The 15,526-nt window shown below is 40.7% G+C and overlaps 3 protein-coding genes across 5 annotated transcripts in view; 1 reads left to right on the top strand and 2 right to left on the bottom strand.

The window, feature by feature from the left end:
- LOC131995026 (uncharacterized) overlaps positions 1 to 15,526 on the top strand; it is a 162,173-nt gene that overhangs the window by 297 nt on the left and 146,350 nt on the right. The window lies entirely within an intron of this gene.
- Positions 6 to 842, bottom strand: LOC106083593 (enhancer of split m8 protein). Its single transcript, XM_013246717.2, has one exon. The coding sequence runs from the start codon at positions 715 to 717 to the stop codon at positions 133 to 135; it is 585 nt and encodes a 194-aa protein (XP_013102171.1). The 5' UTR covers positions 718 to 842; the 3' UTR covers positions 6 to 132.
- LOC106083582 (enhancer of split m7 protein) lies at positions 6,729 to 7,775 on the bottom strand. The gene has a single exon (XM_013246704.2). The coding sequence runs from the start codon at positions 7,717 to 7,719 to the stop codon at positions 7,090 to 7,092; it is 630 nt and encodes a 209-aa protein (XP_013102158.2). The 5' UTR covers positions 7,720 to 7,775; the 3' UTR covers positions 6,729 to 7,089.

Genomic DNA, 15,526 nt, shown 5'->3' with positions numbered 1-15,526 from the left:
TTTATTTAATGCTAGGATGGTTGTTTTTTGGTTATCACAGTTTAATGGTATCACAGTTTGTTTTTGAGAAGTGAATGAGGGCAGGTAGGCACAAGTCTTCTATGGCAGTGGGTGCAAGGGTTTGTTTACACTTCACCAAGGTCTCCACAATTGTTGTTGGTGTTGCTGTTGGGGTGCAACGGCAACAGGTGAATTGGCTGGACTCAAATTGTCGTCACTGTGATAACCAGAAGAAGCAGGACTTAGGGGTCCGCACTCCACCGTTAGGGGTTGCATGGAGGATTTATTTATTAGTGTGTTGTGGTGTTGTTGTTGTTGTTGATATCCGTTTTCATATTGTTGTTGCAGGCGCTTATAGGAACGTCCCAAATGACTCATAACAGATTTTCCCATTTCGACCGTCATGCCGGGCGTTGAGGCCAATACTCTTGAAACTTCATTGACTGCATTCATATAACCATTGCGGAAGGCATCCATGGGCATGTGAATTTGAGTTTGTTGTGATGTCTTCATCTTTTTGTTGTAGTCACGCAAAAATGTTATGGTAGTCTCCAACATCTCTGCCTTGTCCATGCGCAGAATTTTACTATCGCCATTCAGGTCAATCATCAATTGTTTAAGGCCATCCAGACACTTGTTGATGCGGGCACGTCTTTGACGTTCCAACAGAGGTTTCTTGATTTTTTGATAGATTTCAGTTTTGGTGGCGTATTCCATTTTGAGTTTATTCTAGATGTTGTTTACTCTTGCAGAGAAGTTTAAGAAATGATATGAATTCCAACTGGCTATGGTGCTTTTATACTCATTGCTCTCACTGCCGAGATGTGACTGATGGAGAGAGCAACAACTCTACAGTCTTTTGAGTTGGGCTGTTGTTATTGCTATTAGGGTTCTGCCCATCGTCTGATGAACGAACAATCAACCCTCATCTGCTGTCGTTATGGTTGTTGTTGTTGCTGGTGTACGCATTTCCTTTATAAGAGAGCCTGGATTTAGTTTCTTCCCTTTTGAAAGTTAAACGAAAAAATGACAGCTGCAAAACTTACTCGCTCAACATCATCGTTAGGATAGGATAGGATCTTTTGTATTCCCTTATGTTGTTGTTTCTGAAACTTATGGCTCGTGGCCGTGGGAACATAGCTGAGACCGAGTTTCTCACACGGTGTTTTTCATTTGTTCGATAAACACATGCGTTCCTTTCTACTTGCTGGCTGGCTTGTCCGTCTGTTCCTTTCTCAAGGATTATGCATTGTGGAGTTTGCAGCTGTCGCGCAATTTCTTCCTTGCCAACTAGATTGCTTTGGTTCTTGGATCAGCTCGGTGAAAATTGCTCGCTCCTTGGTCAATGTCTTGTACCAAGTGTTGTGTCTTGTTAATCAGATTGTGTTCTGGGACCACTTAAAGAGCTGCTTGTTGCATGCATATACATCTTTTGTTGTTTTATGGGGGGAAATTGTATGCCAAGGTTTTTGGTCTTGTTCCAGAATTTCATTCATTCACTCAAAGGTCTTGTTATTTATCCTTGCATTCATTGATCATCGAGTGTTGCAGTTTGCGTGTGTCTTGTGTTGTCTTATGTTGTGGAGTGGCCTTCGCTAGTCGTGGGAAAATATTATTTAATTGAATGCTCCTTTTTGTCCTTTAGGCTTCTTCCACTTTGTTTTGTTTGGTTTGGTCTCTTTTTTTTATTGTTGTAGCTTGAGTAATCAATAGGGTCTGGCTTTAGTCCTGCGAATGCTGATTCTCTTTATCAACGCATACACAGCGGCCATGTAAATTGAATGATCGTGTGTACCAAGTGTGTCCAAAGTTGTATAGCTGCCCCTTGTCATCATTCCATGGTAGTATTTACCGAATGTGGAATGTGTATCCCGGTTGTTGATATGATTTGTTGATCATTTATTTCAATAAAATTTGTAAATATAGGTAGGTAAGTATCGGTAATTGACTGACACCGTCAATATGTACACAAGGAGTATGCTTTATGTGGTTGATTGTGTAATTAACCTCGATGACATAGCCATAGGCTAATGCAGCGTGCTTGAGTCATTAGGGGGAATATAATAAATTAAAAGTGGTACGCCATGGATCATCGTTGATAAAATTATGAAAAAAAAAACAGGAGAGCAAAATAACTAGGTGAGTATTCGCAAGATTAGGAAGAGTAGATTGCAGTCGTAATTGAGGTTAGGTTTATTAGCTGAAATATCAAAGCCGAAGTCACCGGGTCTATACTGGCATGCCTGCTAAAAAGCAACTTCAAATGCCATCTACGAATTGAGTGGACTTGGCAGAACAGTAGGAGTAATGTATTGCCTTATGAGCTCCTTGGAGGCGTTGGGGACATATAACTCGCCCTCATCCATCAAACGGTGTAATTTAAACAGCTTTTCTATTGAAGATTTAAGTTGGTCTAAGGTGATTTACTTTTTACCATAGCAATATTTCTATCACAATGTGAATGGGCTGATATCTCAGCTTATATTTGCAGTAATGGTGTGCAAAGCGGTCGTCGCCCTGTCCGTCCGTCTGTCGATAGCACGCTAACTTTCGAAGGTATAGAGCTAGGCGTTTGAAATTCTGATTGAATACTTTCTTTTATTGTAGTTTGGTTGGGAGTGTAAATGGTCCATATCGGTCCATGTTTTGATATAGCTGCCATGCTGCATAGCTGGTAATTGACTGCTTAAGCCTCTAGGGGCCGCAATTCTTACCCGATTTGTCCGAAATTGTGCATGAGGTGTTTAGTTATGAGTTCCAACAGCTGTGCCAAGTATGTTCTTAATCGGTTGATAACCTGGTATAACTTCCATATAAATCGATCTTAGATCTTGACTGCTTGAACCGACAGAGGGCGCAATTATTATCCGCTTTGGCTGAAATTTTGAACGAAGTGGCTTGTTTAAGATTTCAACAACTTATGCCAATTGTGGTCCAAATCGGTTCATTACCTGACATAGCTCCCATATAGACCGATCTTCTGATTATACTTTTTTAGCCTCTAGAGGGCGCAATTCATATCCGATTTGTCAGACAATTTGCATAATGACTCTACTTTAGTCTCCAACAGCCAAAACCGAGTATGGGCTCAATCGGTATAGCTTGGTATTGCTCCAATAGCATAGCAATTCTTATCCACTATCTTTTGTTTGCCCATAAAGAGATTGCGGACAAAGAACTTGATAAATGCGAACCATAGTGGAGGGTACTTAAGATTCAGCCCGGCCGAACTTAAAACGCTTTCACTTGTTTAAACATCAGGAGCTATAAGAATGCTCAGGGACATGTGGAGGACAGTTTCTTCAGGTTCAGTGTTGAAATTCCGTCGGAACTTAAGCGACTACGATACGGCACGGAATATGGTAAACCCTCCAACTAAGTGATTGACCCTTGCGCAGCACATTGTAAACGTTACAACTGCGAAAGGGGTTGATAAACGTTGTTTCCTGGATGCCTGGGTTGGAATCCTGGCGAGAAAATCAGAAAACCACTTTCTGCGGAGGTAATATCCTCCCAAAGGTAGAGACATTTGTGAGGACCCCTTTTCTTGGTCGTTACAACTGCGAAAGGTGTTGGTAAACGTTGTTTCCTGGATGCCTGGGTTGGAATCCTGGCGAGAAAATCAGAAAACCACTTTCTGCGGAGGTAATATCCTCCCAATGGTGGGGTCATTTGCGAGGACACCTTTTCTTGGGCAGAGGTTGCATATATTGAAAAGTCAGAAGGGTCACATATACGAAGAATTCGAGAGCGACGAAGATAACTCTTGGCAAGGCACTTTGCAACGTAGTATGACTTTACTTCTTTATAGTAGTCAAGCCAGACTGGTTATAGATGCGGTTTTATGAAACCGAGCAAAGCCATGGTCAATGGTTCCCACTTTTCTACAGTGAACGTTTTTATGCACCGGAATGACCCAGCTCACCCTAGGAAACGTGCCGGGTCTCCTTTCGTTATTGGCCCGGGTATCATTTCGTCTCTTTTCTAAAAAACTGTGATTGATGTTGTCATTTTCGTGATTGAAGCAGTTTCAATTAAAACAATTAATTGGATCAATTAATTTCGTTGTTGTAGAAGTTTATTGTATTCTATCTTTCGTCTGCTTGATTCTGTTGAGTGTCGAGACCCAGGAACTCCGCGACTAAGATGGGGTGCGTTCACAGGGATCTGGGTCTGAGTCGAGTGGGTCTGGCCGGGCAGTTAAACAGGTGACGTGTATCGTGCGGTCCCTGGTTACAATCGGGACATACATCTTGCACGTCGGCATCAATCCTAGCATTGTGGGAATTGAGGCGGCTGCATCTGCGGAACGTAATTGAGCCAGAACTACTCTGGTTTGCCGAAGGAGGTCGATTTCTTCGGGTGCAATGGGTGGCGGTCGTTCTCCAAGGACTACATTCTAATTTTGTGATTGAAACTGATTTATATTTTTTTCTGTGTTTGTAATATCTGCACCATATTACATATCGTCCCCTACAATACAACTGGAAAAAGATTTCATTGGCCCATACCTTCCACATTTCGGTAAATTTATAGCAATCCCATGGTAGACGGTTCTAAAACCGGATATCAAAAAAGTCTACAAATTTCAATATATATTTTAATTGGATCAATTAAAAAATTAATTAAAAATATCGAAAAATTTTAATAATTTTTTTAATTGGATCATTAAAAGAATTAATTGAAAATATCAAAATTTCCACTTATTTTTATACCCTCCACCATAAGATGTGGGTGTACTAATTTCGTCATTCTGTTTGTAACACCTCGAAATATGCGTCTAAGACCTCATAAAGTATATATATTTCTGATCGTCGTAACATTCTAAATCGAACTAGCCGTCTGTCTGTCGAAAGCACGCTAACTTTTGAAGGAGTAGAGCTAGCCGTTTGAAATTTTGCACAAATACTTATGCTACTTATTAATGTAGGCCGTTTGGGATTGTAAATGGGCCAAATCGGTCCATGTTTTGATATAACTGCCATACAATCCAATCTTGGGTCTTGACTTCTTGAGCCTCTATAGGGCGCAATTCTCGTCCGATTTGACTGAAATTTCGGCACATAGTGTTTTGATTTCACTTCCAACAACAGTGCTATGTATGGTTCAAATCGGTCTATAACCTAATATAGCTGCCATATAAACCGATCTTGGGTCTTGACTTCTTGAGCCTCTAGAGGGCGCAATTCTCGTCCGATTTGACTGAAATTTCGCACATAGTGTTTTGATATCACCTCCAACAGCTGTGCTAAGTATGGTTTAAATCGGTCTATAACCTAATATAGCTGCCATATAAACCGATCTCGGGTCTTGACTTCTTGAGCCTCTAGGAGGCGCAATTCTCGTCCGATTTGACTGAAATTTTTCAAAAAGTGTTTTGATATTACTTCCAACAGCTGTGCTAAGTATGGCTTAAATCGGTCTATAACCTAATATAGCTGCCATATAAACCGATCTTGGGTCTTGACTTCTTGAGCCTCTAGAGGGCGCAATTCTCGTCCGATTTGACTGAAATTTCGCACATAGTGTTTTGATATCATTTCCAACAAATATGCGAAGTATGGTCCTAATCGGTCCATAACCTGATATCGCTGCCTTATAAACCGATCTTGGGTCTTGACTTCTTGAGCCTCTAGAGGGCGCAATTCTCGTTCGATTTGACTGAAATAAAATTCGGCCTGGCCGAACTTAGCACGCTCTTACTTGTTTTAATTGATTATGCAACTTTTTTAATTGAAATTTATTCAATTTCTTCTTCGTAAACGGTGATTGATATTATCATTTTCGTGATTGAATCAGTTTCAATAAAAAAATTATTTGTATCAATTAATTTCGTGATTGAAGACGATTTTTGTTCTTTTCTGTGTATGTGTGAGCACGGTTTTTTTTACCTATAAACCTAGAGAAGAAGGCCGTTGATATGTGTATATCCCTTGCTTTCTTCGCAATGGCTTTTTTACAAATACTGCACATATGAACTTCACCTCACATTTTCGTCTTCTTGTGTGAACGGTATCTCTAGTTTTCGAACGCTCGGTGGCCATCTATGCGGTTGATGTGCCTTTTAGAGGCGTTTTCGTGTGTCTTCAAGACCCTCTGTTGTTGTTGTTGTAGCAGTGTATTGTACCTCTGGTGGCAGCCCTTGCCGATAAAGGTCTCCATCGGGTCAATCCGGTATGAGGTATTGCAAACAATCTCATGACAGCTGGTTGTACGTACCGGATTGACCCGATGGATTCGTTCATCGTCAAGGGCTGCCGCCTCAGTGTACAGCACACTGCTACAATAGCAACAGCAACATGGGATTATTCAAGGCTCTATGTTCCACCGCTGCCACGGCGTAACCTTTGGTCGCCTTGAGTAGAGTGTGGCAGGTTAAACTGCAGTGGGCGGCACGATTAAAGGCACTTCCCGACAGTTTTTGTATTAATTTTTCCCCTTTTTGTTTATTTTACTGTAGTACCTCAATTGGCTTAAATAGAGGATTTGTTGTCTAATTGTGGCATAAATGATTTTTCATTCTACCACAATAAACCACCTAAAATCCCTTGTGGGTTTTTTTCAAAAACCCAACAAACTTATCACAGATCATATCAAAAATAGATCGATTTCTTTGAGTTATTCACAGATCTTCACATCCTAATGAATGAATGAATCGATTTCAAAGTAAAAACCACAAATTGTTTTAAATTTAGGTATTTTCTTCTATATATTGTCATTTGGGCAAATTGTTGTGTTTATAAATAAAATTCTCTTAACATTATCATTGTGGTGTTGTAGTAGTAGGTCATGCACACACAACACCACAAAATAAGACCCTATCACAGTTGGATTATATTCTATAAAGCTACTAAAACAATAGTCATCATCATTAAAACTCTAACAATAGTTTAACAAAAATCTTTAAAAACTTATCATCGAAAAAATAAAGCAAATTAAATAGGAGTTTTTTTTTTGTCTGCTTAAAACTAAACGAGATCATAGATTAAGGAAGAACTCTGAGAAGCACTGCTGGTGTTATTTTGTTTTGTTTTTCTTTTGTCTGCCTCTTGTCCACAAGAGTGCTAGAAAGAGAGTGTGTTCGGCTGATTACCAAGGACGCCAAACGGGGGTGTTGCTGCTGCTGCTGCTGCTAGTGGTGGTCACTTGCAAAAGTCCTTGTGTTGGTTTTGGTTGGTACAAAGCTGGTGAAGAACGTAACGATGAGCAGTCATTATCACTGGCATAACCACTGGACACTGGACTGTACATGGAGCAAGCAGCAGTGGATTGTGAACTGGAACAGGCCACTGTTAAAGGGGTATTGATGGCGGCAGGTACCTCACTGGGTGATTCCAATTGGCTGAGACGCAAACCCAAGTGAGTCATTAGTTTGGTGCCAAAGGCCACATCTATTTTGGGCAAGGTGGCCATGCAACGGGACACTTCATTGGCTGCCTGTATATAACCGGAACGGAAACTTTGCTGGGCATTGAGATTGTTTTGTGAGATTTGTTGTTTTTGGGCCTTTAATTTGCGCAAATGTTGAACGGTGACCTCCAAGATGTCAGCCTTTTCGAATTTCTGGGTATTTTCGCCATCCTGTTTGAAGCACTCCGACATTAAATCCTTCAAATCATCCAAACACTTGTTGATGCGTGCACGTCGTTTGCGTTCCAGCAAAGGTTTCATCACTTTGCGGTATTGATAGGTTTTGGACATTTCGTATTTGCTGGCCATTTTTTTTTTTTTGTAGATAAAACGAAAACTTTAAGTAAAGAATGTTAAGGCGAGTTGTTTGCTCGACGAGTTATGAACAGTGAATGATGATTGCATCAGAGTGTGTCACCTTTATATAGGCACACGTGTCCCAGCTCAACTCAGAGCACGAACTTGCAACTCGTGCTCAACGCACGCACCACCATTACACCACAGTCCCATTCATTCAGCATTCAGTTTGGTGAAACCTACATTAAAACAAAGAGAGCGATAAAGAGAGAGAGAGAGAGAGAGAGCGCAACTTAGTAAATGAGAGCCTTAGTATTAAAGGCTCTTGCTGTGGTACCATGATCAAAATTTCTTATATTAATGGCATACTGTAAAATATTTTAGGGGTTGTTGCTGCTGCCGGTGATGGTGGTGGTGGTGGTGGTAGTGGTGGTGGCGGTCTTGGCATGTTGTTTTTCGTAACGTACATTTGGGAGACAGGTAGCAAAACTATGAAGTTGAATATCGTGGGAAACACTTTGCTCGATAGTTTCCCACCATTTCATTTATCTCGTGCACATGGGGTTGTTTTTTTGTTGTTCATCCTCATCCTTGTATATTTTGTGAATCCCTGTCCGTATCCTTTTGTGTTACTGATAGCAATGCATTCCCCTATTCTGGTGCACAACTGCACGAACATATTACAAGGTGAACAGTGGGTAAATTTGTCATACAACAAGTCCTTGTGTGGAAATTTTCAAAAGTCGTTAATGGTAGGTGATGTGACTCTTTGGAACGTGTTCTTTTGTGAGTTAGAATTTTGGGAATTCCACAGGAGGAAGAGAAAAGTCGGTGAGGGTGAAAAGGGCTCCGCTAGTGATGAATACCTCAGTGCTGTTCTGTATGGCGGGTTGTAAGCAGGAATCCGAATAAGCTATGCAACAAGGCCGAATGTGTCTTGGGGATTGAAGTTTAAAGTCTTCAGATTTATGAGGAAGGCGAAGGTTAGATGATTCGAGGAGCCACGTTATTTAAACATAAGGTCAAATTTTTGAGAACGATTGTTGAGAGAAAACTAAACGAAATTTTTCACATCCAGAAGCATTACGGGCAGGCTAACAGATGTTGGACGCTATGTAGTGTTCAAATGGGACTGAGTCCAAAGATATTCCACTGGCTCTGCAAGAGCGTGATAAAGACCAACAATAACTTGGGCCTCGTCGAGAGAAAATTAAGCGAAATTTTTCACATTCAGAGGCATTACGAGCAGGATAACAGATGTTGGACGCTATGCAGACGGAACGTAGACTTCAAATGAGACCTGAGTCCAAAGATATTCCACTGGCTTTACAAGAGCGTGATAAAGACCAACAATAACTAAGGCTTCGGTAGTATAGTGGACGCCGATAGTGGGGAAGTTTAACATAGGTTAGGAAGTTAACATAGGTTAGTAATCGGCTTATGGTGCGCTCTAAAAACTATTGGGTTGTCCAAAAAGTAATTGCGGATTTTTTAAAAGAAAGTTAATGCATTTTTAATAAAACTTAGAATGAACTTTAATCAAATATACTTTTTTTACACTTTTTTTCTAAAGCAAGCTAAAAGTAACAGCTGATAACTGACAGAAGAAAGAATGCAATTACAGAGTCACAAGCTGTGAAAAAATTTGTCAACGCCGACTATATGAAAAATCCGCAATTACTTTTTGGGCAACCCAATATAAAGGAACCTCTAAAAAAGAAAATTTTAAGTAAGGAATTCCGTGCTAGTTACAAAATCCTTAATTGATTTCAATACCACTACCCTAAGTTGGTTCATGTCAGGTATTGTGTTCCTCATCATCTCATCATCTTCCCCGCATGCCCTACACATGCTATCACTTGCCGCACCGATTTTTCATAAGTGAGCTCGAAGTGCTATGTGTCCCATTATGATACCAATAGCTATACTAACCTCCTTCTTACTTCCTTTCAGTAATAGCCTCGTCTTCTCACGATATGGGTCCCCCATAGGATTTTCGTCGTCTTACCGACCGTTTCGCTGTTCCATAATGTTGCATGCGTATTCGTCGCCCACTCCCTTAACTCGGACGGCGTCGACCCGAAAGGCTTCGAGTTAATCAAGTTTATTGACGGCAGTCCTCCGGCCTTCAACGCAAAATCGTCTGCCCTTTCATTTCCTCTTACTCCGTTATGGCCCCAAGCGATGTGGATTTTGCCTTCCTCAGAGAAGGCGTTGATCTCCTTCTTACACCGCAAGACTGTTCGTGACCTTACCGTCCTGGTTGTTACTGCCCTTATGGCAATTTTACTGTCTGTAAAGATGTTCATACTCGAAGTCCTCGCATCACGCATTTCGTGATCGCCCGGATCTCCGTCTGAAGGACCGTATTATGGTCAGGCAGTTTAAAACAGATCTCAGTCCCTGGGTTCACATAAGGTTCGGAGAACCTGGTATTGCCGTCTGATATATATTCTTGAAACGCTGGTGGCTAAAAACTGAAGTAGAGAACAGGTCTGGGGGTCTTCATTGAGGACCCACAGAAGGATTTCTGCTTTTGGCCCTGCAGGCGAAAATCCGGGTTATCACAGAATGCATGAGTTGGTACAACGTCAACGTCAAGACGTCGAGTTTGTAGATCTCTACACTAAATTGACCATTAGGACCATAGCAGTAAGAAGACTAAGCTCACTTACGATTTGGGTGTGTAAGGGTCTTGGGGAGATTCTCGTCGTGACAAAACCAGGTTTGGGTGCAGTAAGAAGCAGATCAATATGGCATTCTCTATCATTACGGGACACATTGGACGCATATCTGCAGAATAGGTGAGACAAGTCTTAGCATGTGTAGGGCATGTTAGGAAAACAAAGAGACGTTGTTGTTGTTGCAGCCACATTCTCATGTGGAGATGGCGATCCTCATCAAGCTCCTGTAGGTGAGCAAGCTCGTTCCGCGTGAACAAGGTGGCCACAGGTTATTTAACGGCACCAATAACTCGCCTTGTCATAACGAGCATCATGGACACTCAGTATTTGTGCAAGAACCGGTGCCGCCCGGCCTCTCACTAAGACTCTCAGCTCCAACCCCCTGATTTTCCGCAACTGCCGTTGCAGCTATTCCGTATGGAACATCCTACTATCCGCAACCTGTGGACACGCCCGGTGGCTCGCAGCTAAGCTTCTCGTGACAGCAATGAACACCACACAGATCGGACCCTAATATTCCAGTCTGTGTGGTGCTCACAGCTATCCCGTGCCAAGACGAGGAAACGTTGGAGCATTAACTGTGACATTGACGTCTGCTTAACCTCACTTAGGTATTGATGTAATGCCCGACTTTTACCGACTTCAGGGAAAAAGGGAAAGTTTTTTTCAAGAAACTTTTTTCAAAATTTTGTTTTCATAGAAAAACTTTTTCAAATTTTCGTTTATAAAAAAAAAAACTAGCTGAACGGGGCCCGCTCCGCTGCACCCCATTGGTTTAAGGGGAGTTTATGGGATAAGGCATCCTCAAACACTTGGCCCCAAAATTAGTACTCTTTGGGCGTTTTTTTTTGGAATGGAGGCGGTGTCCCAAACACATGGTCTCACATTTGGATATAAGATTCGTATTCTACTCCCAAATACCTTATTTGAGCCCGATATTACGATGGTCAGCAAATAATTGTTTTTTGTGGCGTATTTTGGAGAAGGGGTAGATACCCAGAAAATTGGTCCCGAAAGTGGGTATCAATCCCGTACTCATCTCCCGTATACATGCTCGATTTAGAGGTGTTTTGGCGAGTGGGTGGTCCCCCAAAAACTTAGCCCTTAAAATATATCAGCATTGTTCTCTACTCTCAAATATCATTTATTTGAACCCTATATTGGCATTGGCCTCAAAATTGCATTTAAAATCCTTTTTCTAATCTCAAATACCTTTCATTTAACCCCTTATTGAGAAAGTCAGCAAATATGTCCTGTTTGGGGTATGGGCCCTAAAAACTATTAATATCGAGATCCACTCCCTTTAAGACCCAAATCGTCATGGTGAGCAAATATGTCCCATTTGGGAATTATTATGGGGGTGGGATGTTCCCTAGGCAGTTGGCCCCGAAGTTTGATATTAGATTCGTGATCTACTCCCAAATACCTTTCATTTGAGCCCCATATTTCCATAGTCGCAAACATGACCGGTTTGGGGAGTGTTTTGGGGGATGGGGCGGCCGTTTAGTGATTTGGCCCTTAAAATATAAGAGAGCACACACAATTTCGCTTAAATCGCACCACCCATCACCGAGATCTGGCGATTCTGAAAATTTGGGTAAAGGGGAGGGTCCGCCCCCCTTTAGATATCAAAAAATTTAGTACCCTTTTTTTACCACGGGATCATGCACCATCAGTGAACATTTCATGGAAATCGGTTCAGCCGTTTTTGAGTCTATAAGGAACACAGAAACAAACAAACATACAAACAAACACAAATTGATTTTCATATAAAAGAAGAAGACAAGCTGTCCCCTCCCGTTCTGCTGCGCCTTCATTAGAACCAAGCGAAAAATAAGATTCTTACTACCATATGTATCTCCTCAGTACAATTTGTTTATCTATAACCACATATCTTTTATTAAACCCAATAAAGACACAAAGGGTAGGCAACCTCTCATCACTTGAACCTCATTTATAAAACCATATTCGTATTCTACTCCCGAATACCTCTTTAAGTCCCATATTATCATGATCATCTAATATACCCACTTGGGACGGTTTTGGGGCGGCCACCTGGGTCCATGTTTGGTGCGGTTTTGGGCTAGGACGGCATCCTAGGTACTTGGATTCAATTTTGGCCATCATATTCTTATTCAAATCCAGAATAACTTTCATTGGAGTCCTATATTGTCCCAATCGATCGACTCCCATATTGTCCCGATCCATCGACTCCCATATTGTCCCCAACGGTCCTATTTTGGGCGGTACTCTCAGGGCGACGCCCTAGGTATTTGGATCAAATTTTTGACACTATACTCGTATTCTACTCCCTTTTCATTTGAGTCCCATATTGTCCGATCGGTCCACTTTTGGGCCTGGGCGGCCTTTTAGGTCCAACATTAACATGATCATCTAATGTGCCCACTTGGGACGGTTTTGGGGCGGCCCCCTGGGTAATTACACCCAATTCTTAATATTCAATAATAATATTCATACTCTACTCTCGAATACATTTTATTGGAGTACCATATTGTCCCGATCGGTCCATGTTTGGTGCGGTTTTGGGCTAGGGCGGCTTCCTAGGTACTTGGATTAAATTTTTGCCATCATATTCTTATTCAAATCCAGAATAACTTTCATTGGAGTCCTATATTGTCCCGATCGATCGACTCTCATATTGTCCCCAACGGTCCTATTTTGCGCGGTACTCTCAGGGCGAAGCCCTAGGTATTTGGATCAAATTGTTGACACTATATTCGTATTCTACTCCCTTTTCATTTGAGCCCCATATTGCCCGATCGGTCCGCTTTTGGGGCGGTTGAGGGCCTGGGCGGCCTTTAGGTCCCATATTACCATGATCATCTAATATGCCCACTTGGGACGGTTTTGGGGCGGCCCCCCTGGGAAATTACACCCAATTTTTAATATTCAATAATAATATTCATACTCTACTCTTGAATACCTTTTATTGGAATACCATATTGTCCTGATCGGTCCATATTTGGTGCGGTTTTGGGCTAGGGCGGCATCCTAGGTACTTGGATTAAATTTTTACCATCATATTCTTATTCAAATCCAGAATAACTTTCATTGGAGTCCTATATTGTCCCGATCGATCGACTCCCCTATTGTCCCCAACGGTCCTATTTTGGGCGGTACTCTCAGGGCAACGCCCTAGGTATTTGGATCAAATTTTTGACTCTATATTCGTATTCTACTCCCTTTTCATTTGAGTCGGTCCACTTTTGGGGCGGTTTAGGGCCTGGGCGGTCTTTTAGGTACTTGAACCCAATTTTTTAGTAATATGTTCGCATTTTCTTCTTAATACGTTTTATTTAAGTCCCATATTGTCCCAATCGATAAATATGTCCTGCTGGAGGGTTTGGGTGGTGGGGAGGCCCCTCAGACACCAATGAATAAATGTCGAATTTTTACTCTACTTTTATATACCCATATTGCTCAAAGGGCGACATTTTTATGCCAAGTTCGTACTTTACTCTTACATACCTTTCATTTGATACCCATATTGTCCCAATCGGTAGACATGTCCGTTCGGGAGGGTTTTGGGATGGGGCGTCCCCTCGGTTATTTAACCTCAAAAATTTTGTCAAAATTTTTAAATTTTTTTATTTTTATGTTTGACAATTTTGTCCAACTTGGTTTTTGATGAAATATTGTCAAAATGTTTTTTTTTTTTTGGAAAATTGTGTTCTTGTTGAAAATTTAGGTTTTATTAAAAAATGCTGCCTTTTTTGAAAATTATGCTCGAATGTGGGTTTTCAATAAAACTTTGTAAAATCCCTTCTGAATTCAATGTCAGCAATTTGTCCTGTGTCTATGTAGGAGACTTCGAATCGTATAAATGGCACGATCTAGAAATTCTAAAACTTTGTCATGTTTTCCCCACTGTACGTACGTATCCTGGCTGCCCAAGTGTGTGGATGGCACACTCAGTGTCAAATATTGAGTGAGAAGATTAAAAATGAATCAGCAACAACATCAACAACAACCATGCAGGGCAAGCCTTCATGAAAATGAGAGAAGTAGTAACGTCGTCAACAAACGACAAACACAAAGTGGTAATAACTACCACCTGCCCTTTCTTTTTTGGGAAACGTTCGAAATTGTGCTTCTGTGTTGGGCCTTGCGAACCCCCGAAGCTAGCTGTCTTTGGAACCAACTAAACAGATCGTCAGAACGTCAGTTAAGTTGACTTGATTAACAACTTGGGCCGTTGTGGCTGCTGCTGCTGCTGCTGTTGCTTCAATGAGAAGAGCCTCAGAGTGTGAGAAAAATTTCTTGGTTGCAGCTGTTGATGTCACTACAGAGCTTGGTTTGGTTAATAGGTTCTTGTTGGGATAGAGGGACGCATGGACTAGAGATGGATGGTTGCATTGGATGTGTGTGATGCGCTCGTGTGGCAAAGACATCATAACAACACAACAGCAATTATAAATGTTTCCAGTTAATAAGGGCATGCCATGGCCATGGCCATAGCCACAGCCAATGCAAGCAGAGTGAGTGGCCCAAGTCTCATGAGGTTTATCACAAGATGAGAGTGAGATGATTGTTTAACACTTGATTAGAGGAAGAATACGATTAAATGGTACGAGTATGCTATGGTTTAGGCTGGGATTGTTTACAGAACAAAAAATCTAAGGGCTGGCAAATTGTTTTGATGGACGAAAACTAAAATTAATACCCGGAATACCAACAAAACACATGTTTTAGGTGCTCTTATATAGTTTTTTGTTTTTTTTTTCTTTTTGTGAAACATTTTCTCTGCTATTGTTTTCGAAAATTTCCCACAATAGGTATTTTTAAAGTAATTTGAATAAGGAGAGACTTTAAAGGTGAATTAAAGAATAATTTCTGTAAATTGAAATTTTATAAAACTTCCTTTGAAACTAAAATTTTGACAAAATTGTCTATAAAAAAAAAAATTTGACAACATTTTGGATAAAAATAAAAAATGGAATTTTTACAATATTTTATATAAAAAATAATGTTTAAAAAAATTTTTTAAAAAATTTAATTTTTGAAAAAATCTTCTATAAAACTATAATTTTGACAAAATTTTCTATTAAAACAAAATATAAAATTTTTTAAATAAAATTTAAGCAAAATTTTCTATAAAGATAAGATTTTGGCAA

This window comes from Stomoxys calcitrans, chromosome 2, assembly GCF_963082655.1.
Source record: "Stomoxys calcitrans chromosome 2, idStoCalc2.1, whole genome shotgun sequence".
NCBI lineage: Eukaryota > Metazoa > Arthropoda > Insecta > Diptera > Muscidae > Stomoxys > Stomoxys calcitrans.
This window is presented reverse-complemented; position numbering and strand designations above follow the sequence as displayed.